Here is a 22,443-nt window from a genome sequence, read left to right as displayed (position 1 = left end):
ATCTTACCTTCGCCATCAGATCAGGCTATCCATCGTCATCCGAACGAATTCACTTATGGAATCTGACTCTGAATATCCTGGAGCCGAGAGTCGTTCTCCATCGAGGTATCCGAGGCGCTCGGGAGGTTCTGACCATGAAGGTGGACGAGCCACCCCTTCTACATCCTCTTTATATGAGTCTGTCAGTTCTGAACAAGAACACACACGAGATAGAGACCGGGTATTGTATCGGCCTGACAATGTTATTGATATTGAGCTTCAAGGCATCTCCAGCCATCCAGACTTTGGCCCACAAACACATGCGAGACGATCCACAACATTGAGTTTCAAACGACAGCAACATGCGCGTCACCTTTACCACATTGACTCCATCGAGAGGCAAGACATCCTAAGTATCCGGAGGTACGTTGACCAGCATGGCAGGGAAATTGGCGTGGTACAGTCCCAGACTGCAAATTCTGGACCAAAGGGCAGTTACCAGTGCCGGTGGATGTAAGTCCATCTAACCTAGACATTGGACACGACCAGCAGATCTAATCACTTTGGCCCCCTGACAGTCACTTACAGACTACATACCGGACGCTACAAGACTTTCAGGTAATGAACAAGCAATGACGGCCGTCACCAGGAAGTAACCTAAAACTTTAGACCTTTGTGGCGACGATTGACTCTGTGGACCAGGATGAGCGCAGTCTCGCATCCATTCTGCTGAGCAAAGTGACCGCAGAGCTTGAGCAAGTTCATACCAACGGAAATTTTCTGAAACCAAGAGCCGACCGATGCGATGGCCACAGTGGCACGGACCCAAGCAAATGGGCCATTTTCTTATCCACGCCGTACCTGCAAACCGGGACGTTGAGCTCGGATTCCGATGCTCGTCTAGAATGCTATCGTCCACAAACCCTTTTCGAGTATTTTTACAGAGGCCAGGACACTACACTACGAGATGCAAAGCAAATGCTCAGGACGAAACTGGGGAGGTCAGACATTCTTCGCGTACACAGTTTCTGGGCACTGCTGTTCAGTTCAGGTATGACCGCCCTCGACGATGCCCAGCTGTCTTGTAACAACTGGCCAGGTACTCTCGTCACGAGCTCTCCAGCGCCCGTCGATAAGATGCTTGGGCCTTCTATCCAGGTCGAGGATATATCACAAGTCGAGACTGGTGGACCCCAGATCATCCGCCTATTGGATCCGACCGACCGAAATTTCTTCATTCCGTTGGAACAGTGTCGGACCTGGTTTGTAAGCAGGCTTTGTCGACGCTTTCCGTACTGCTTTCCCGCTGATTAATAGGGATTAGGCCATGATGGATAAAGTCGTAGGGCTGTGTGGTCGAAGCTTTGGTCAAAGAGCTGAGATTTACCATCTCAGTGACGAGGAAGGGAATGAAATCACCGCGCCGGAATGGCAGCGGTTTCTCGGCAGTCAAACTGACTTCAGCTTTACGGTGCGTGTAAGTGTATACCTTCACGAAGCGCCAGGGGTTCCCGGTCTTCCTGGCAGCGATTCCCTCAGAGATCGAAATGAGACTAGCGTTCTATCCCGTCAGTCTGGCTCCGATGACCCACGGTCAAGAAGATCAAGGCCAAGACGGGCGTCAAAGAACATCAATGAGCCCACGGTGACCAACATGGGAGCCAGAGAAAAAAGACATAATCAGTGCGAGCCAGGAAAAGCAGATCAGGAGAGGCGGGATCAGCTTGAACGTGAGGTCGCCGATGTGTTTCGGCAGGACCAGTCCAACCCTTCTGAGACAGCCTTTGATGATGCCGCCATGGACCACTCGAAGGATCACAGTGCAGACCACAATGAACAGACAGGCATACCCTTCCTCCCGAAGGGAGAATCCGGGAAGGACATTGTAGACTCTCCCTCCGAGATGACAGAGCCTGAGGCCAATGAAGATAAACATCCTCAGCAGTACCCAGAAGCGAGAAAGAAAACTTCTACCCGCAGGAATATCCGGGGTACTTGGGCTGCAACGCGACCTCCTTATCCTACGATCAACCCCGTCAAAACCGGCAGCGTGTCGACCAGACTACGAGAGTCGTATCGCGGCAATTCCTGGGCATTGGTTCCTTATAAGAGGCCCAGCGGACCTGGCGCCCGATTGGGCACAGCCTCCCCCGGCCTTGTTGGCCATGCAAAAGAAACGCGTCAAAGTCATAGAAGAGCATCTTCGTCATATTATCCAGAACTCCTGCGAAATCGAGACGCCAGTGCTCTCGTTCCCGGGGAGGACGGAATCCGGTCACAAGAACGGGATCTTAAGACACGGAGAAGACGTAAGGACCCCAACTATATTGTGCGGAGTATCCCGAATATTGTCACGAACGTTGCCCCTTCCCCTGGCAAATTTGACCATATTTTTTACTTTCCCAGGCATATCGTGGAATCCTCAGGTGTCCCTGTGGGTGCTCGAGACACGGCTGAGCGGAACGGAACAACAGGCAACACAGCTGAAGGAGACAAAACACTGGGGTTCGCCGCGGAACCCCAGACTCGCCCGCAGGTAGAAGAGGAACGGCGAAGACCAGCCTGGAAATCAGATCCAAATAAGCCTGACCAGCTACAACCGGCACCGCCACCGGTTTTTCTCTGGCCTATTGGATCTGTAAAAGGCCAAAAACAGAGCAAAACCTCCGCCACTGCCGCCGATAAAGCCAACAAGTGTCAGCAAAGTGCCACGAACAGGCCGGACAGTGCGAGACTCGGTGACAGCGATGGCAATGAAAGCAATACTGGGAACAGTCCGGATCTGCGGGTACTCAATTTCGTCTTAAAACAAATCCACTCGGATCTGACCCAGGGAAAGCGAATCCAAGCTCATAAGCCTGGTGCCTTTAGTGAGAAGGAGGCCCCAATCTATAAACGTCTCCTCGAATCATCAAAAGACGCGGTCGCAGCGACGGTTACCAGCTTCTGCGAAGCCAGTCCAACAGTAAAAGCGGAAGACGAAATCGAATCGACACATGACATCTTTGTGCAAGTCAAGCTGTGTTGCGATATTCTGGTTGAACCGTTGGAATTCTTCCTTCCTCACGATTACCCCTCTGTGGTGGTCAAGAAGTTCTGGTACGCCGTCGACGAATGGATCCAGGGGCTGCAGCGGTTGATATCTGCAAATGATCAGCCACCCAATGCCACCGCTGTAAGTAAGCGTCACCCGGGTCCCGCAAGAAGTCCCGACGTCTTCTATGTTGTCAGGGCCGACTTGGCCCCTCGAAGTGTCCAAGAGCCAGACCTGAAGTATCCCGAACGCGATATCAATCGTTGTGATGCGTGCCGTGCCAGCCAGCCATACTCCCAGCTTGCGAACATTCTCGAGCACCTGCAGAAGGAGCATTTCCTCTCGGCGACGGAATCGGAGAAAGGCCTCAAGGAGTGGGTCAGGACAGGGGACCTGGTTGACGGGTTTCAACTGCAATGTGATGCCAGAAAGGTCGTCGGCATTGTGCTGGATCACTGTGCAAGTTTGCGCGCCTTGAAGAACGAAATCGTTACGGGTACCTGCCACAACGGAAAGTTTGACGACTCGACGTATAGATTACCCAACGGCCTAGTCAAAGGTTTTGAACGGATTCTCATGATGGTGTCGTATTCAGGGTACGCCGTGTCGTTCGCGCTCAAAGCGTACCAGAAGACGTCTCGAGGATTTCACTCATTCGTCGCACCTGACCACATTAGTCACATCGTTGAGCTCGGGTATGGTGCTGAAGGGGCATTCGAGGAAGCCCGATCCAATTTGATGCTGATGAGCCGGGCCAAAGAATTTTTCACCGGTATCCAGTACGACACCGTTGGTCCCGAGTATTTCCTGATGTTGCTGCTGGGTGATCTTCAAGACAGGGCGACCAGCAGACATCCACTGAACCTGATTGGCATGTATCGGGAACAAGTTAATCATCTGGTATGTGACCCCCAGACCTGAATTGTTGATTCTAGTGCTTGCTTCCTCACTCTGTTTCAAGCACTACGAGGTGAACAACCGACCGCGGCGTCGTCTCCTGCAAGAAATGCAGAACCTCCTAGAAGAAGCTTCTGCAGTGCAGGCTCTTATGGACCAGGCATGGGAGGTCCTGGGTGACTACGAGAGAATGCTCGCACCGAAGGGATTCAAAACAACAACCAAGACCCGCGAAGCACTGTACTGCGACTTTGAGAATCCTCTCTATTCCAAATTGAGGCAGAATTATTACAAAGACAATAGTGCATACCATGATATCCTGGACATTATACCGGAGCTCCGCCAGTTGTTGACTCAGTGCGTCGACATCCAACAGGAGGACCAGGGCAAGCTATTCTCGTGTTCACCATTGTGACTATCGTTTTCCTGCCCATGAGCTTCGTTTCGGGATTCCTCGGCATGAACACCCAGGATATCCGCAACCTCGGGGAGGGCCAGTGGATCTTCTGGGCCACGGCAATTCCTGTGACCGTCTTTGTTGTCGTCCTAGCTGTCTGGATCGGATATTGGAGCGAGTCGCTGAGTCTCCAGCTCTGGGACATGAAAGAAAAGTTGCTGATTGCTTTCAATCACGCAGATGACGAACGGCAGCATCCAGCGGGAAAGTGGAAACCGGGGCACGACGATGAATCCACGGCGGCGAGTGGATCGAACGAACCGGCTTCGTGGACCAGCAAGCTGCGAGAGGCCGTCCACCAACACCTACTGCCCTGGAGAGACAGCGTGAGGCGGGGGGAAATTTCCCACAAGGCGAAAGACGAGCACAATGAGCAAGTTTGAGGGGAAAACAGCATTTGAGAAAGTAGGGCAGGGCTGTGGAACCTCGTTTCTTCACGGGCCAGCTCCAGTGGTGAATTTATTGACCCGAGCGCCGAGAGGGGCAGATAGATAGTCCCGAAGGGAGGACCAAAAAGACAAGAGCAATTGGGCTGGCCCATCAACATCTCAGACTATTTCTTGATTATCATACCCATACATTAATTACCGCTTTGCTAATCTCACCCAGCATATAGGTTAGTTCCCCAAACGTAACGTAGAAGATGAAGGGCGAAAAGGAGAGAAGCAGCCAGCCAGCCAGCCCGAGTTGGAAATGTATAGACTGTACAGGGAACATACATACATAGTAGGAAGGATTTTTTGTTTTCTAGCATCATCGAGCCACCGCCACAATAATAGTGTATTCTGGGAGGGGTGTTGTCCTTGAGACAAAACTGAGACTGTCGGTGCGTATCTGTCTGCCTATCAGTCAGTGTGTACGAGTTCTCGCACGTTCTGCGTATGGGTCTGTGTGTGTGTGTGTGTGTGTGTGTGTGAGTGTATACACGGGGCTCCCACAGAGTAGACTGACTGACCGACTGACTGACCGTCTGTCTGTGTCTCCGGCGTCCAGCACCACCGTCTCTCTAGACCGTTTCCACTGTCCAAAATTGACGGGGACATTGTTCCACCCCTATGTAGATAGATGTTTCCTTCACGCACTGTAACGTACCGGCATGACCTACCCAGGGCCCATAAACAGACACGGGCCTCTGAGACTCGATCTCGCTCTCTCTTTCTCTGTCTAGACGCCCGAAAAAAGAAACGCCCCATTCATTCGGCCTCCCCACTCCTTTTTTCGTTTCATCTTTCCTGATACGGTCCACTGCTCGTGTTGGACGTTCGAACTTCTCCCCTCCCTTACAAAAGGGTCGACCCTACAACCCGGCAACGCGGGGTGCGGTCGGATCGAGGACGACGCGCGGGTCTTTGAAGTCGACCCAGCCAAGCATGGGCTGCGTGGTGTGGAGAGAGGAGGATTGGGTTAGCTTGGCTTAGGCCCGTAGTAGGTAGAACGAACGAGAAATAGAGAGAGAGAGAGAGATGGTGATGGAGTAAACTTACATTACTAGACACGACAAAGGGTCAGTCTCGACGTGATCACCAGGGATGGGAGGGAGGGATGGAGGGAGAGAACATGGTAAATGGATACATTGATAAATGAGGGGATCTCACCTCACAAAGTACCCGAGAATCTTCTGGATCTCGACGGGTAGAGTCTTGGCCACTTCGCGCGGCACGGCCTGTCGGAACGAGTCGAGTCAGACTTGTTTAAGAATCCTCCAGCTGAGAAGAAGAAGAAGAAGAAGGAGGAGGAGGATGGAGAGGAGACGAGAGGAGACGAGAGGAGACGAGAATGGGTAAATTAGGTGGGTGATGGTCTTCTTACCAGATACTGGTTCCTAAAGAGACAAAGCGAAGCAAGTGAGCGGGTCAGTGGAATGGCTAATAGATAGATAGATATAGCACATCACACACACACACACACACACACACACACACACATATATATATATATATATACATTACAGTCTCGGATGTACAGTAGAAGGTGTGAGAGATTGAGAGAGTGATGGATCGATCGCCCCATCCCCGTCCCCATGTGTTTGTGTGTATGTAAGTTAGAAACTCACCTCAAATATCCCCGTGTCATGAAACAGCTGAAGAGCAACCGTTCCTGATCTCGGGTCGTGTTGGCGCTGCCGCCGTGATAACAGCTCGAGAGCATCATGAACCCGTCGCCGGGCTCCAGCTCGGCGTACACGGCAAAGTCTTCGTCCGGCGGCTGCTCGGTGGCCTCGAGATGGCTGCCCGGGATGAACCTCGTCGCGCCGTTTTCCTTGGTGGATCGTTTCCCGGCGACGAACCACCCGACGCCCAGCTCGCGCGTGTTGGTGTCCTGCGGGTAGACGTCGACGCGGTCGCGGACGGCGAAGTGGATGTCGTCGTCGCGGTGGAGCGGCTGGTCCGTGCCCCCGGGCCGCACGGAGAAGGCGATCGTGTTGTTCAGCTGCGGCGGCGACACGTTCAGCTCCGTCGACCGGTCGCCGTGCCACCGGTACGCCTTGGTCGTCAGGAAGTGCCCGCACACCGCCTGGTACAGGGGGCATCCGACCAGCTTCTCGGCCGCCGTGCGTGATTTTCCGCATAGTCCAAATGCCCGGCGCGTGGTCGGGGGGAAGAACCCGTCATCGGCGTCCCACGGCGCGTCGGCCTCGAGGGCTGGTCGGAGGTCCTGCTCGATCTGCTGCACGTCCTCCACGCTCATGGCCTGTCGCACGAACACGCCCCCTACCTCCTTCAACGCCGCCACCACCTCCAGTGGATCCGACGCCAAAGTGAACTCCGGGATGGTGTACCGTTTGCGAGGAGGCCACTGCTTGTAGTACCCCTCGTTGAGACGGTCGTAGGAGATGGTGACTCCGGAGTGTTTGACACGGGGAGGGGGCGGTTGGAGGGTATGTGGTGTTGCTGTTGCTGCCATGGTGGCAGGAGGAGGAGTGGCAGTAGAAGGGGCTGTAGCCGTGGGCGTGGTGGAATTCGTAGTTGTAGCGGTAGTGGTACTCATGATGATGAGAAACCTCGTCGCAGCCGTGGAGAGGAACAGACCAAGATCATGGAGATCTGATCAAGGCCCCGGGCCTCCGGGACTTTCATATGTATGTATGTCCATCAAGTAGGTAAGTTGACAATGATGTCGTGAACTTGTGACTCGTGACTTGGATGGATCATCGAACTCGACAACTCACTGGTTCACATATCCCACCCAGCCTGCCCACCACCATCGTCTCGCCTTATCGGTCGCTGCTTGCTCCCTGGAAGTATGCAAACAAGGAATGAGGGGCCCGCCACTGCACCCAAGACCCAAGGAACCAGGAACTCAGATCAAGGCGCGAGCGACACCAGCGACCCACCCGTCTCCATCCCCATCGCCAATCGCGGCTCGCATGCCCAAGAACGGACATTTACGCGGTGGGAGACGGCGTAAGCGGAGGGTTGCCAGAATTTTGACGGCTTTCGGACGGACGGACAGATATCAGATAGGACGGAGATGGCAGTCTACTAAGAGAAGTCAGCCTGTGGTTCAGAAATGGATCTATCCACTCCCGATTGTACCTCATACTGCTTAATCTGAAAAGTGTGTCCGTCTGTTTCTGGATAAAATCAGAGGTGGTGAATAGCCTAAGCTTCGGACGTGGGAATGGTTGGTGGATCGTTGGTACATATAGATACTGTTCAATGCAGGGCCAGAGGTAGGTTTGTACTGATATCTACCTCCCTAGTTACTTATCGGCATCTCTTCACACTCGCTGCTCTCCTGTGCACTCCGTCTGATCCGTCTGATCCGCCTGCGATAACTCGATCCCTTCTCATCTGTTCCGCTGGAGAACACGTGGCAGGCTTCCCTCACAGCAATGTCGTCGGGTTCGTTCAAGGGTACTTCCTCCCATCTGACCTTGGCTCCTCAGATCACCCCAAGTTCTTCGTGAGTAACAGGTGTCTGCATGCATAGGATACGCCGTCACCTCGTCCTCGGCCTGGGCCAGTCCCACGCTCATCGACTTTGAGCCTGTGCCCTTTGGCAACCATGACATCGACGTCAAAATCGACTACTGTGGCGTCTGTGCCAGCGACCTGCTGACCGCCCGCGCCGGGACGGGAAATGATGGCTGGGTGCGTCTCCCCGAGAGTCTGGAGAGAGAGAGAGAGAGCCGGTTATGACTGACGTGGCCACAGCCAGAGACTATGTACCCCGTCGTGACGGGCCACGAGATCGTCGGCAAGATCGTCCGTATGGGCGAACAGGTGGACAAGTCCAAATTCCACGAAGGCCAAGTCGTCGGCGTGGGAGTCCTTTCGGCCACGTGTGGTTCTTGTAGGCTGTGTCAGAGTGATCGAGAAAACTATTGTGTACAGTCAACCGTGCTCCTCACCCTGATGAGCGATGATACTGACCTGGACCGGACGCGTAGCCCGATCTGGTCGAGACATACAACTCCAAGTACCCCGATGGATCCATGTCCTTTGGCGGTTACGCCAACTACAAACGATGCCACCAAGACCTCGTCTTTCCGATCCCCAAGGCGTTGCCGCCCGAGCATGCCGCGCCCATGCTCTGCGCCGGCCTGACCGTCTTTAGCCCATTGAAGGCCGCGGGCGTCGGACCGGGTAAGAGAGTGGGCGTGGTCGGGGTCGGAGGACTGGGCCACTTTGCCGTCCTGTTCGCGTCCGCCATGGGCGCCGAGGTGACGGCAATCTCACACAGTCCGCGCAAGAAGGCTGACGCCACGGAGATGGGCGCCACGGGGTTCATCGTCACCGCCGACAGGGAGGACTGGGCGGAGCAGAACAAAAACTCCTTCGACCTCATCATCTCGACCACCTTCGCCAACGACATGCCTTTGGACAAATATCTCCAGCTGCTGGATGTCGGCGGCCAATTCGCCTTGGTTGGTCTGGGTGAGCAGAATCTCCCGGGGATCCCGCCGGGGGTCTTGGTCGGCGCCAACAAGGCCATCGTGGGTTCCATGATCGGCAGCAGCAGGCAGATGAGGGAGATGCTCCAGTTCGCCGCCGACAAGAACATTCGCGCGTGGATCGAGGTCCTCCCCATGAAAGATGCGGGCACGGCACTAAAAAGACTGAGTCAGGGCGACTGTTCATATCGCTTCGTTCTCAAGGCCGACATCTGAAGGACCACGACATCACACCAGGAACAGGTACATCTGTCGGGTTCGGATCTCGTCCTCCCACAGCCAAAAAGACCGATTGCTCTCGTCGTACTCCCGAATCCACCACTCCTTGAGGAAGACGAGAACCTCGGCGACGTTGCCAATGCCGGACTGGTGAAACCGGAGATCCAGAACCTTGCTGATCATGTCCTGTTGGTCCGGCTGCAGTGCGGCGATTCCAAAGATAAAGAGTGGGAAGGTTGCGCACTTGAGCGCCATTTCGTGCGAGGCGAGCAGTTCCAGGTGCGCCAACCCTTCTTCCAGCGCACACTGCACTTTGGCGTCGGCGACGCCGGACGGATAGGTGGTCAGATAGAGAAAGATGAAGCACGCTCGCCGGTAGACCTCGCCCAGGATCAGATCCTCCTGGGAATCGGATCTGATCGTCCAGTTCTGAATCCTCGTACACAGCTCCAGACTCTTCATAAATTCCTCCATGTTGACATCCGCGAGATTGCGGTTTGTAGTAGAGGTCGTCTGGCCGAGGGACAGCTCGGGCTGCGTCCGCCGGCGAAGTTCCACGATCTGCGTCAGAATAGACAGTAAGCTGTGATACGTCTGCGGCAGCGGGCTGTAGCTCCCGATGTCCTCGGACGAGTAGACCGGGTCGATGGGGCACGGGCGTTCGTCCAGCGTCACGCACGCTAGCACGTCGTAGTAGCGGTAGAGGTGTAAGAAGAAACGAACCGCCGTCTCGTCCCTCGAGTTTGTCGGTGCTCCGTCGGCGTCTTTGTCGCTCCAGCCCTCCTTGACCCGTTGGCGAGCCAGCTCTGATGCGGCAAACAAGTGGAGGCGCCAATGCCCGTCCTTGCCGCTGTCCAGGCAGTCCAGCTGCAGCAATAGCAGCGTACTTGCCAGCGCCGCATCGAGTTTGACCTGGACGCTGTCGTTCGAAAACGCCGGCACCGACACGGCCGCCATTTTCTCGGCGTGGCACTTTAGTGCTTTGCCACGCAGTTGCCAGCGTGTGCTCTTGATGGCTCGCTGCCGTGTTTCACTCATCTGTGCATGGCCCAGGTTCAACAGGTGGGTGGCGGCGATGCTGAGCAGGGTGTAGAGAAGCCCTCGATCACGCAGGACCAGGGGAATCAAGATCGAGAGGAACGGCGCGCTGCGGATGGTGGCCCACGAAAAGGCCTGCGGCACAAAGTTGATGTAGTGGTGGAAGAGTTCGTGCTCGAGAGCAGTCTCGATGCCCTGGATCAAGTAAGGAACCGGTGGCGAGGGCATGGGAGGGAGGGGCTTTGTGAGGGACGCTGGGAGCTCTCCTGCTGTATCAGTCTTGCTCCGGCCCGAGTCTGCTAGAAGGGACAGGTGCAGAGAAGTCGTGGATTTGGAGATGGATGCCCTACGTCCAATGATGGGGCCGTGAACCTGTAGGGCAAGACTCCGGTTCTCGGATCTTGAGACTAGTGCAGAGTTGACCGAGTCGTCACGCTCGACTGGCGATATCTGCAATGTTTTATCAGTAGGAGGGGATGCTTTCACAGGAGATCGTGTTCGAGTCGAGGTCGGCAGGGAAGTCCAAGTCGCATCGAAAACATCACTGTCGTCCTCGTCGGTCTCTGTGACAGAGAGGGAAATGTTGCGTCTAGTAACCTGTTAGCATCATGAAGGTATACAGAGACAGTGAGAAGAGAATTGCCTGCGGTGGTTCCTCTCGCTTCTCAGCAGATGAGGCTTCCAGAGAGCCATCTGATAGTATCCTTCGCACGCCAGAGCATTCTTCTCACAGTTCACGCAGCTGGGTTTGCGTTCGTCGCATTTCTTATGCCGTCGACGACAGGTCAGGCAGCCCGTTCGAGACCTCGATCCCCTCTCAGCCGGGGGCCCCATCGATTCGTGGTTCTAGAGACTGACTGACTGACTGCACTATCATGACGACGTTGACAGATTTGTCATACTGGCAATTCAGTCTTTGGAGGAGAAGCGTCGAGGATGGAAATGTGGTGGAAGACTGAGGAGATTCAAAGATAAGGACAGCAACCATGCATGAAATAGGCGTCGGATAGGAATTCCAGATCCCAAAGCAACGCCGATAATAATCTATGTAATATGTACAGTGTAAAGGGCCCAAGGAAGACTAACGGCGTCTTGGGCGGGGCGCTCCGGGCGTTGATAGGCGCCAAGGACCCTTGATGCTTGTTGATACGGGGCTCTAGGACATTGATAAGGGGGTTCTTAGGTGGTCCGTCCTAACCAGGAGGCTCACAGGTGTCTGGCTAGGGGGAGAAAATGAATGCCTGCGAGTCTAATTCCTTCTTGCTATACTCGGTCTACTCTATCCATCTCTGTCTACATAGGACACCCACCCCGTGACGGCTGACGCAGAGTAAATGCATCGGCCTCCGCCTCCAGTTCCGGGTCTGGCACCTCCTTTCCCAGCGTCTGCCGAGCAAACTCGTCCAGCACTCCGCCCCAGAGATGCCGGAGCTTGTACCGGGAGAAGGAGTCGGGGAAGCTGCGAGCGTGGCTCCATAGCTTTTCCAAGTTGCCTGGCTCGTGGGCGAGCTCTTTGACCGGCAACACCCACGGATGGATCGTGAACAGCAGCGCCTGTGTTTCGGGCATTCGCATCAGGCTCTGCAGCTCAATCCGGATATGAACCTGGTCGATCGACGTGCAGACCGGGTAGTCGTCCAGAGGTGCCGGGTGGTAGATGGCGGGAGTGGTTTGGATGAACTGGTTGTTGCGTTGGACACCACCGCCTTCTTTCAACTTTAGGAAGAATCTGGACAGCAAGAGTGTCTTAGTTCTGGGGCTGGGAGACAGCATGAGACAGGAGACCAATAATACCTCTCCATGGGCTTCTGTAGCTTCTCCTTCCAGTGAGGTACCGCCTGGTGCATCTTGAACAGTGGATAGCCGATTCGGTCTCTCAGGTGCCATCCAGGAGGAAAGGAGAGAAAGCAGGCTTTCCTAAAAATCCATGGCTTTCTCGGCGACATGTTCCTTCAGTAGTATGATCGGGGCAGAGTACTTACAGGTAGTAAATGTCGTCCGGGCCCTTCTGCAACACATACACATCCTCGTACACGATCAGACCAGCGATCTCCAATGGATGCCGGTCAAAGGGTTCCCGTATGCGATAGGATTCGCCCAGCGAGGGAATCTGAAGGTAGTCGCCGTCGACTTGGAACATGTCTGGGTAGCGAGTCGTGATGTACTGGACGATGATCGCCAAAGCCTCTTTGCTGGCCTCATACGTGCCGTCCTGGCACTGAAAGATGACGGGTCGCACCTCCGGATCTTGCAGCCTCTCAAACTTCCGTCGGTGCTCGTCAAGGAAGAGGTTGTCGTAAATGATCCAATCGTCAACGTTGAGCTTGCGGATTCCCATGGTCATGTTCCATGGTCCAGGCTTCCACGCCCGGGGCCATGAGGGTTCATCGTGGATGGGAATGCCCTTGTAAGGGGTGATTTTGTCATAGTCCAGTGCTGGTGCTCTGCTTGATTCGAGTGTTGTCGCCTTTTCGGCGGGATATGAATGTGGTGTTGAGTGAGGTTTATGGCCAGCTCGCCTCCTGGACCTCGACAGACTCCATGCCACAGCACACAATGCCACCAACAGACTTCCAACCCAGAGTCTGGATGTGCTGTAAGTACAATCCATCTCACAATTTCCTCCGAGGCCTGTGAAGACGATCGTACCATCAACACCAACTCTGCATCAGAGCCTTTATGAACCTCCTATCTAACTCACCGAAATGACATCGGTATCAGCCAACACCTGACGACTCAACTACCCAAAAGGACTCTGCATCTGGAAGCACGGGGAGTGCATCGAACTTGACCGGGCCAGATTGCTCCGCAGACCGAGCAAAACCGCGTGGACAACCAAGATCCACCCGTATTAACTCTCTGGCACCACTGGCGAACCAATGGTGACTGCCACGGCCACGGCAGCCAGGGATGTGCTCTCCACAGATAGGGAAAAGCCTACCGCGATATGAAAGCGGAGACCGATCGCTTCTCAGGGACGGTGGCTAAAGCGACTCCAGCGGCTCAAGCGGCTCAGGCGTGTCGCTGCCACCGAATGGGCCTAGTTGATATACGACTGGACCCGGTTGGGCTATATACCCCATCCTGATGGGTACGGAATTTGACATCGGCGAGGCTCTAGCTCGCTGTGCCTCGGACACCAAACACCTCGTCTACTCAAAGCTTTATTCAACCAGGGTCAGGGACACCGACGGTCGAGATGGTCGCGGGACATGTTATCATTGACATCGAAAGGGACTGTGGCAGATGGGACACGGCTAGATTATCTACGAGGTTGGTTATCATTGCAGTCCCGTGGACAAAGTGTGTTCTGTCGACATATAATATCGCTGTGTGCATCCATCCATTTGCCCATACCTCTGGGATCGAATCTGTCCTCAGTTATCATCAACTAACCGATCGATTCAAGACTATACTTGGTTGACATACGCACCCTCCTGCTCAGAACGAAGCAGACACTCTCGCCATGTCCAAGGCAGAGAATACCACCGAGGTGAAAAGCCTCAAGTCCAATGACATCCACAGTACAGACGGCAGGAAACCGAGTGTAAGCTTGGGAGTCGTCGACGATATCGACAACAATGTCCTCCGCGCGCAAGGCCACGAGGCTGCCATGCCGCGCACCTTCTCACGATTGTCCTCGATTGCACTAGGCTTTGGGTTCGTCTCGTCTTGTCCTGTCTTGTCCTGCCCAGTCCGGATCCTTTCATTACAGGTTTCCTAGCTAACACCCCCCGGGTCCCTGATGTAGCATCACCAACAGTTGGATCGCGTATCTCAGCAACTTTGGCGTCAATGCCGCGTACGGTGGCAGGGTCAATGTCATTTTCTGCGCCCTCATCGCCGCCTTTGTGCAGTGGTTCATCACCTGTGGCTTGTCTGAGATTGCATCGGCATTCCCGTCTTCCGGAGTATGTCTTGCCTGATGACGACGTGAGACCCGCGAACTTCAGACTGACGACTTTGTGCGTTACACAGGGCCAGTATCACTTCGTCTGGGTCCTTGCCACGGGTTCCACCAGACGCTTCGGCGCCTATGTGATCGGATGGATGACGATTCTGGGGTGGTGGATCATCGCCTGCTCTGGCACGGCGCTCTCGGCTGTGTCCATCATGGGCCTGGCAAATTTCTGGCACCCGGAGTTCGTGGCCACGCAATGGCAGATCTGGCTGGTCTACGTCGCTGTGGTGTCTATCACAGGTTGGTACCAATACTTGTCCAACCGTATGCACCAGGGTAAACTGACAACTCCTTCCATCTGCAGTCGCTCCCGTCATCTTCTTCCCCAAGATCATCCCCAAGGTGGCGCAGTTTGTGCTCTTCATGTCCATCACCGGCTTCGTCATCTGCTTCATCATCCTGCTCGCCATGAAGAAGACGTTCGTGTCTGGCGAGGTTGTCCTCGCCCGCGACCAGGGAACGAGCGGGTGGGCCGACGGCGTGGCGTGGTTCTTGGGCATTGGGAATGCTCTGTGAGTGTTCTTCACCGCTCCTTCAAGGTGCTACTGATGCACAGCGCTCAAGATCTAACAATATGTGTTAGTTTTGCATATGTCGGCACCGATGCACCCATCCACATCGCCGAGGAAATGCACCAGCCCGGTCGACGTCTGCCGGAGTGCCTGTATGTAACTGTTCCTCCTTCCCGCCTGTAAATATATCTTGGATACTAATCTACGGGTACAGGAACACCACGCTCGCCATCGGAGTCGTCACCACTGTACCATTGTTGACTGTTATGATGTTCACCATGCTCGACATCGATGCCGTCACGAGTTCGGCGCTCCCGTCGATCGAACTGTTCTACCAGGTCACCGGCAGCAAGGGAGTCGCCACTTTCATGTTGGTCTGGATCACGATCATCTATACCAGTACGGATAGCGGTCTTTTCTTCTTCTGGAGGAGTGTACAAAGACTGACTCGTGGTGAACAGTGTGTATCACTCCTCAGTGGGTGACCTGCGGCAGAATGGCATGGGCATTTTCTCGCGATGTAGGTTATATTTCACCATCTTTGGATGGATGGAAGTCCTGGTTTCACTCATGAACTGACGACTCGGCCAATACGTGTATAGAACGGACTCCCCTTCTCCAATTACTTTGGCAAGATCGACGAGCGAACACAGACGCCTCTCCGCGCGACGATCCTGTCTGTCATCTTCGTCTGGATCTACGGGCTGCTCTTTATCGCGTCGACGACAGCCTTCAACTCTATTGTCACCTCGGCCGTCATGTATCTGGTATGCCTCTCTCTCTTTTGGTAGCCCCTGGAACCTATCCCCGTAAAATGAATTTTCTCACTGACTTCCCGGCACTAGAACATCACCTACGCCATCCCCCAGGGCATCCTCCTGTTCCGGGGGCGGTCGATCTTGCCCACCCGGGCCCTCAACCTGGGCTACTTCGGGCTGTTCTGCAACGTGTTCTCCCCTGTGGCGGTGACGGCCATTGTCATCTTCAACTGTTTTCCCTCCTTTATCCCCATCGAGGTGTCGACGATGAATTGGTCTAGCGTCGTGCTGGTCGGGCTCTTCGGCGCCATCGTCATCCTGTGGTTCGCCATGGGCCGCCGCACCTTCCGTGGGCCCAACGTCGACATGGACATGATCAGCGCCGCGAATTTGCAGGAAAATCAGTTCTCGAAGAAGGAGCTGGCCTGAGGCCCTCGTGGACCAGGGGGGAGGGGGGCTGTCACTGTAGATCCGGCAATACAATAGGTAGATAGAGGATGAGTACATAGGATGAGTTAGGGCGGGATATGTTGATCACTCTTTGGTTTGAAGTCTGGCCCTAGAGGGTCCTACATCGATAGGCTTGTTGCTCATGGCATACTATAGGATTATCCAGGCTAATAACTACTGTTCGAGGGTGTCCACCTGATTCATGACTGGATCACATTCCCTAATTCAACCAGAGTCGTCGTCCCCCGACGCTACATACACACGCCTCAGCCAAATTCATTGACCCACTATGTGTACTCTAGTACTTGCATTTCATTCACCCTCGCACGATTACAGAAAGACAGCACCAGCCAGCCCTATCTCTCATCGCGAGCTCATTGCCGCCCCTTTTTGACAAGGGTTCTCATGTCTATGGTTTTACACCACGCGGGCGTGCACGGTGTGCAAAACCTGACTATGTATGTGGGTACGAGGTGCTTCCAGACCGTCTCCACACCTGCGCTTCACTTCTCCTACGGCCCGTATCCGCCGGACATCGAGACTACGCCGATACAACCCTCTTACGTATTGCTTCGTAGGAGTTTGGGGGTGAACGGAGCAGGCAGGGGTAGATAACCAACCGTAAGTTTAGGGATGAGATATCCGGAGACCGGATGACCGGATGACGGAGCGAGTTGGTTGTGTGTGTCTGCTGACCTAGGATCTGGATGCGATGACATACACAACAGACTGGACTTGAGGCCTGGCTTAAGGATTGGTGCTTTCTGTTATCGCGTTGTGTGCGCAATTGATATCATTACACAAATTCCCAGCCCAGTCTAGATACTAACTCTTGTGTAAATGTCATATGATAAGATTCAAGGGACGTGGACGACAGCCTCCCTGGTCTCATCCCTTGTGCGCTTCAAGAATGGCATCACGCTCGTCCCTCCGGTGCCGTGTAATTGTCTTGTGGCCGATGCATCGTCCTCCCCATTTCTCGCCGTCGTCGCTGAGCACGCCGTAGCCAGGTTCGCTCCCTTCCGCTGCACGATGTATGCGGCCGGCGGCCGCCGGGACGGCATGACGATGTACCGGGCCACAATTTGGATGTGGCCGTTACGTAGGTGCGTCAAGGCCGCAACGACATCATTGTACGCGGCCTGGACATCCGGAGAGGCCGTGGACCGGGAGATGTAGCTTCGCAGGTTGCTCATCCGCTCGACCTGGGTGAGGAACTCGCGGTGGGACGGAGGCATGTAGTTCCTCATTTCCTGCTACTCGTCAATTGGCCGTAATAGTGGCATGTCCGTGGCCTCCAATCCGACAGACTGACCTGTAAGTATCCATTGGGACTGGTACCCTCATCTTGCGACTTGGGAGGACGGCGATTATTGCCTTCTCCCGTTTCATGATGTCCGACAGCGAGGAAGATGTCGAAGAGCTGTATCAGTGAGCTTTGGGCGTTGCTCCCGCCGCTGTACTGCCTCCATTGGCCATGGCCCTCGCCCTCGTCGTAAAATACGCCGTTCGGCAATCCGGCCGCGGCCATTCCTTTGGACCCCGCGCAGAACGGACGGATGTTGTGGTAGAACACCTGTGGATCACAATGTTCGTGCATGCGTTTGAGAATGGCTTCAATTTCTTGGATCCCCTGCGTCAAGGTTCGGAGACAACGCAAAATCAACTTGACATCGCCATCATCAACGGCCTGCATGCAGTGAAGCATCGTCAGGACAAGAGGGCCGCCCTTCGCCTCGATGGCTGTCGAGACCATGTAGAACCACTCTTCATCTCTGGTGTTGGTGAACGAGAGCAACGACCTGAGATTGTCCGGGTTGGCTCGGTCACTACCGGGGGTTTTCAACCCGAAGTTCAAAAGACTGAGCGTCGAGAACATTGCGGTGGGCGGCAGTCCTAACCGTTGGGACACTGCCAGAAAAGGGCGGCTGAGTTGAGGCGGGAGTCGCTGTGAAACGTGTCAGCTATGCGTCAGGCAGTGCCTACCATCCTCAGAACCAACCTCTGCCGGTCGATCTCCGCCCCAGATGTATGCGTGAGTCAAAAATCCCAAGACCGCATATGCTCGCCGCCATTCTAGGTCGGTGTCTAAGTAGTCTGTCTCAAGAATTGGTAACTGGTCGATCTTTGTCCTTGCCGCATCGCTCGCTATGAGTCCAGGCAGAGTGTCCGCCAGCGTTTCCCAAGGCTGGTAATAGAGGTCTGGTAGCCGTTGTAGAGGAGCGGTATCAGGAAGGAAACCATACTGGGCTGAGATCCCGTATCTCTGAATGAATTGAACGGGAGTTTCTCTCATCTCGAGATTTTCAAACTGAATCAAACGCAATACTAAAGTTGGGCTTGTAAAGGAGATGATGCCGATAAACAGAAGATTGGCGACACTTTCGAAGGGAGAAGACGTGTTTTAGCTGATGCAATCCTCACCCATTCGTCGACTAGGGCATCCCTGTCGCGGGAATCGCCCCGTCGGAAGCGGAGACGGATGCGGTGATAAGGGGTCCGTGTGCCACAGGAAAGGATCCTGGTTACATCTTGATTGTGGAGACATCCCTGGAGAGTGCAGCAAATGCTCTAGGGCATTTCTCATAAATGAGGCACATCCCGGGCGTTGGTTTTGACAAGTTGATGGTGAGGTGAGTTCAAACTTGACGGTTCCTTCCCGGCTGTCTACGGAATGCCCGATTAGCAGACATTAGTTGGAGGGAATTACAAGTTGTCGTTGGCGTTTAGGTCGGTTGCCCCGAAAGCCACCAATCATCCAGACTTCCAGCTAAATCTTGCCCTTGTGCAAAATAGCTTTGTGCCAAAATCGACACCCCCTCATTGATAAAGTCCACATTTTGATTTTCAGACTCTCGAGTGGAATCGAGAGGAAGTAGGGCAGCTGCGGACTCGGAACCTTCGACCCGTGATGTTGTACCGTGGTTGAGGCGGGTGGGCTTAGGTAGAAGACGACTGCGAAGGACTTCTCCAGAGGAAGACAATTGGCGATGAGATGTGAGAGAAGCACCGAAGTAGCCATCGGCGTTGGTGGGGAGTTCACTCACAAATGAGGACTCAATGATCTCCCAGAACAAGCCTAGATCGATGAAAATGCGAGAATCAGGAGGCCTATGCGACGCGGAATCATGGAAAGAGTTTGACACCACTTTTTCAAAGGCTTCGACCTTGTCCGCCTGTCGACAAGGTTAGAGAGTGTGTTATCGGAAGACGAGGTGAGTGGAAGGTGGGCCAGCACTCACTAGTTGATTGATATGAGGCCAAAAGGAGCCCAGGTTTCGAATGAATGTGAGACACTTTCCGAAGTAGCCCTGCTTCGTCGCCTTGACTTCGACGTCATCGGAGAAGCTTTGCTGCAGATAGACCGTAGCAGCAATAGCAGCGCAGTGTGCTAGGAACGGGTCGAACTGTTGGAAGTCATTCTTCTGGCACAAGTCCAGCACATGTATGATCCACTCTGTGTGAGTTTCTGTGAGATCGGCCGTGTGTTGGAGGAAGACTTCTGGCACCATCGTGACTCTGAAGTTTCTCAAACGGAGGAACAATAGAAGCGGATGGTTGATCAGGCAGAGGATGGTGTGGTAAAGAACCTGGAGCAAAACCCAAGAGGCCCAGAAGTCACGATGCTTCTCCAGCTGATGGCGATCCTGGTTCAGAAATCGTGATGGCCGAAATCGATATTTGTATGGCAATCGCGTCTCCAGTTCCATGAGCTCCGCAGTTATTTGTGAATACTCCGACTGCGGTGACCAGGCAGGAAGAGTACCAGCATTTCCACGTCTGTTTGCAAACCTGGCAGCTCTCTGCCAGACTTGACTGATCTGCACAACATACGCAAAGATGCCGAGGTCAGAGGGTACATTGAAGGAATTCGGCACGTCTGGTTGCTCCAGAGCTGCGTCGGTCATCTGGGAGCTTGTGCCAGCCGGAGGCTCGGTTCTTTGGGGAAACTTCGGTGTCCTTTCATCTTGAACAAATGAAAAAATGTTGGTAGAAACTCCGTACAAGTTTCTTAGAAGTACTAGGCTCCAGTAGCATCGCCGTCGCTCGTCATCGACACGGTCGTAGTGAGGTCTCCTATGCTCCGAAGACAATCCTGAAGAAGAAGCCAGATCCAGTGCTAGTGTGATGCAGATGCTTGCCCGTGGAGTATTCCCATCTAGGGCGATCAGCAATCGCGGCAAAGACATCCTCGTAGTATACTTACGATTGAACTCTGCTAAGCTCAGGAGACATAAGGCCTGGATCGTGGACAATTCGATCGGCCCATGGGTAACACGACGCATTATCATATCTCTTGCCTGCGCCGCGCGACTCTCGTACATGCGTGATAATTCCGCCGGACTGGCATTGGGGGTGTTTGGGTCAAAGCGTGATGCTAGAGCCATCATTGCTAGAATTAGCTCCGGATCTCGCGAGCTGAAAGTGTTCGTCAGGACTTCAGTGGAGAAGAGTGGAAGTGGCTGGCAGTTGCAATATCTGAGGTATAGCTGTACGGAATAACCGACGGCATCCCACGGTGGAAGTCTGCATGTGCTTTAGATAGAGTATGAGCCGAGGAAGAATGTGGTCAGATCAAAATAGCCTACCTGTCGCTCGGTGACAGATCTAAGATCCGGGTGTCGAGATTCGTAGGCGGCGAGGCAGATGGAGGCAATGTCGACGGAACAGGCTGTGCTGGTGAAATAGGCCGACGCCTTCTCATAACAGTCAGTATTGACATGCGTCCTTTGTGCCGGATTCGGCGCCTACTCCAAGAGTTTTCGCATTTCGGCGACTTGTGCTTCAAGGGTGCCCAATCTATCGGCCTATGACCCAGAGGTCAGCACGTCACCTTTTGAGTAGAACTAATCAGCGTATAGCTGACTCAAGCACTTGCTTACAGTGCCTTGATCTCCTTGATACTCGAGAGGAGCAGCACGTTGCGTCGATGCCGTAGGTCTCAGATCTGAGACTTGCGGTGTCATCATCCGATAATCAGGCCCAGGAGCATAGGTACAGGGTTTTCCGAGTCTCGCGCAATGAGCGCAGACCGGCCTCTCGCCTGTACATCTTGACTTTTTGCGGCTTTGAATATGGATGAGCGCAGTGGGTTCGACATCGCTTGACCAGCTCAAGGGGGCTCACCGGCACGGCTCACACGCCTGACGTGTGCGTTTGACAGGTGTCTGTGCCTCGTCCATGACTACAAGAGAGGGTCGAAGAAGGGCCCGATCGATGGGATATCCGGCAGACCGTCTGAGCGGTACCCCCTTTCAGGCAGCGTCTGTATTGACCCTAGCGAATTTGGCACGGCTTGGTGTCGAGATGTCGATGTCTCCTTGTGCCTTGTCCTGCTCTGCGTGTCTATTGGAAGGCTCCGCGATGGTCAATTCTGCGCTACCGTATGAGCGGATCAAATGAGCCGCAATGGCAACTCGACTGTGATTGGCTATTCCCTTCCGGTAATTCAGCGGCGAATTTACACATGGCGTTAGCACCTGTTCGGGGACCGTAGCCTGCCGCTTTACGCATGACTCAGGTGACCTGGCTTAACTTCGGCTCAGCCTCCTGCTGGGAACCCTGCGGACACGCCAAGACCAGGCTTTGATCCATATAGGCTAGACCGCCTAACGGTGTACGGATCAATCTACTGTATGTATCAATCAGCTGCTCAGCCTGCTCAGTCCAGTACTCACTCTCCTCATCGTTCTCATTACCGGTGCTCAGTCCCGCTTCTGAGCCCCCATTGTCACTATGTTATGCTCTATATATGTCTCTGTTCGTGGATGTAGAAGCTTTACTCGACCATCTACGAGGGTATAGTTCAAGGACCCACGGTTCGAAACTGGGCACTCCTTGTAACGGTTGTGGATGCAATCATGTAAGATGGATCGCGGTTCCTCTGTTGCATCCTCATAGATATCCCTTCCTCCTGATAGCGACTGGTATACTGCACACACTCCGCCTTTCCTCTCGTATCATTTATTCTTCCTCTCAAAGGCGCCTTTCTCGTCTGCCCGACACCTGCTCTTCCTTGTGATTTCCACTTCACTTAGCCCGTACATTCTTCCCGCTTCTTTCAAGGCTCCACTTAGTAGATCCCGCCCTAGCATTTCAGTCTACTTTTACACCATGGTTAAAACCGGGACCCACGATGAAGCTCTTCGCAGAGCCACAGAGAAGGGGGAGCTAGACGAGATACCGGTAATGTGGATAGCAAACCGGATTTCACGGAGTAATGTAGTGAGCGACTATGTAT

The 22,443-nt window shown here is 54.1% G+C and overlaps 7 protein-coding genes across 7 annotated transcripts; 3 read left to right on the top strand and 4 right to left on the bottom strand.

Moving 5' to 3' along the window:
- Positions 1-134: 134 nt before the first annotated feature.
- Positions 135-4,750, top strand: AYL99_11379 (hypothetical protein; the record flags this gene model as incomplete). Its single annotated transcript, XM_018842885.1, has 7 exons — positions 135-177; positions 264-492; positions 558-597; positions 649-1,245; positions 1,304-3,913; positions 3,975-4,212; positions 4,287-4,750. The coding sequence occupies 7 exons, from the start codon at positions 135-137 to the stop codon at positions 4,748-4,750; spliced, it is 4,221 nt and encodes a 1,406-aa protein (XP_018687645.1).
- Positions 4,751-6,416: 1,666 nt separating this feature from the next.
- AYL99_11378 (hypothetical protein) lies at positions 6,417-7,355 on the bottom strand (the record flags this gene model as incomplete). The annotated part of the gene is made up of 1 exon (XM_018842884.1): positions 6,417-7,355. The coding sequence occupies one exon, from the start codon at positions 7,353-7,355 to the stop codon at positions 6,417-6,419; it is 939 nt and encodes a 312-aa protein (XP_018687644.1).
- Positions 7,356-8,202: 847 nt separating this feature from the next.
- AYL99_11377 (hypothetical protein) lies at positions 8,203-9,340 on the top strand (the record flags this gene model as incomplete). The annotated part of the gene is made up of 5 exons (XM_018842883.1): positions 8,203-8,224; positions 8,301-8,461; positions 8,525-8,698; positions 8,761-9,247; positions 9,333-9,340. 5 exons carry the CDS (start codon positions 8,203-8,205, stop codon positions 9,338-9,340), a joined length of 852 nt encoding a protein of 283 aa, XP_018687643.1.
- Positions 9,341-9,492: 152 nt separating this feature from the next.
- On the bottom strand, positions 9,493-12,859 carry AYL99_11376 (hypothetical protein; the record flags this gene model as incomplete). The annotated part of the gene is made up of 4 exons (XM_018842882.1): positions 9,493-11,084; positions 11,832-12,250; positions 12,316-12,438; positions 12,504-12,859. The coding sequence occupies 4 exons, from the start codon at positions 12,857-12,859 to the stop codon at positions 9,493-9,495; spliced, it is 2,490 nt and encodes an 829-aa protein (XP_018687642.1).
- Positions 12,860-13,987: 1,128 nt separating this feature from the next.
- On the top strand, positions 13,988-16,181 carry AYL99_11375 (hypothetical protein; the record flags this gene model as incomplete). Its single annotated transcript, XM_018842881.1, has 9 exons — positions 13,988-14,181; positions 14,273-14,432; positions 14,500-14,722; positions 14,787-14,994; positions 15,066-15,146; positions 15,209-15,393; positions 15,456-15,514; positions 15,597-15,761; positions 15,840-16,181. The coding sequence occupies 9 exons, from the start codon at positions 13,988-13,990 to the stop codon at positions 16,179-16,181; spliced, it is 1,617 nt and encodes a 538-aa protein (XP_018687641.1).
- Positions 16,182-17,059: 878 nt separating this feature from the next.
- On the bottom strand, positions 17,060-18,498 carry AYL99_11374 (hypothetical protein; the record flags this gene model as incomplete). Its single annotated transcript, XM_018842880.1, has 3 exons — positions 17,060-17,455; positions 17,518-18,150; positions 18,205-18,498. 3 exons carry the CDS (start codon positions 18,496-18,498, stop codon positions 17,060-17,062), a joined length of 1,323 nt encoding a protein of 440 aa, XP_018687640.1.
- Positions 18,499-18,928: 430 nt separating this feature from the next.
- On the bottom strand, positions 18,929-21,169 carry AYL99_11373 (hypothetical protein; the record flags this gene model as incomplete). The annotated part of the gene is made up of 6 exons (XM_018842879.1): positions 18,929-19,378; positions 19,445-20,361; positions 20,410-20,729; positions 20,792-20,899; positions 20,955-21,010; positions 21,086-21,169. 6 exons carry the CDS (start codon positions 21,167-21,169, stop codon positions 18,929-18,931), a joined length of 1,935 nt encoding a protein of 644 aa, XP_018687639.1.
- Between the last annotated feature and the right edge of the window lie 1,274 nt (positions 21,170-22,443).

The sequence above is a fragment of the Fonsecaea erecta genome, assembly GCF_001651985.1.
Source record: "Fonsecaea erecta strain CBS 125763 chromosome Unknown Scaff14, whole genome shotgun sequence".
Taxonomy (NCBI): Eukaryota; Fungi; Ascomycota; class Eurotiomycetes; order Chaetothyriales; family Herpotrichiellaceae; genus Fonsecaea; species Fonsecaea erecta.
The sequence above is the reverse complement of the archived record's forward strand: the minus strand, read 5'-3'. Positions and strand labels throughout refer to the sequence as shown.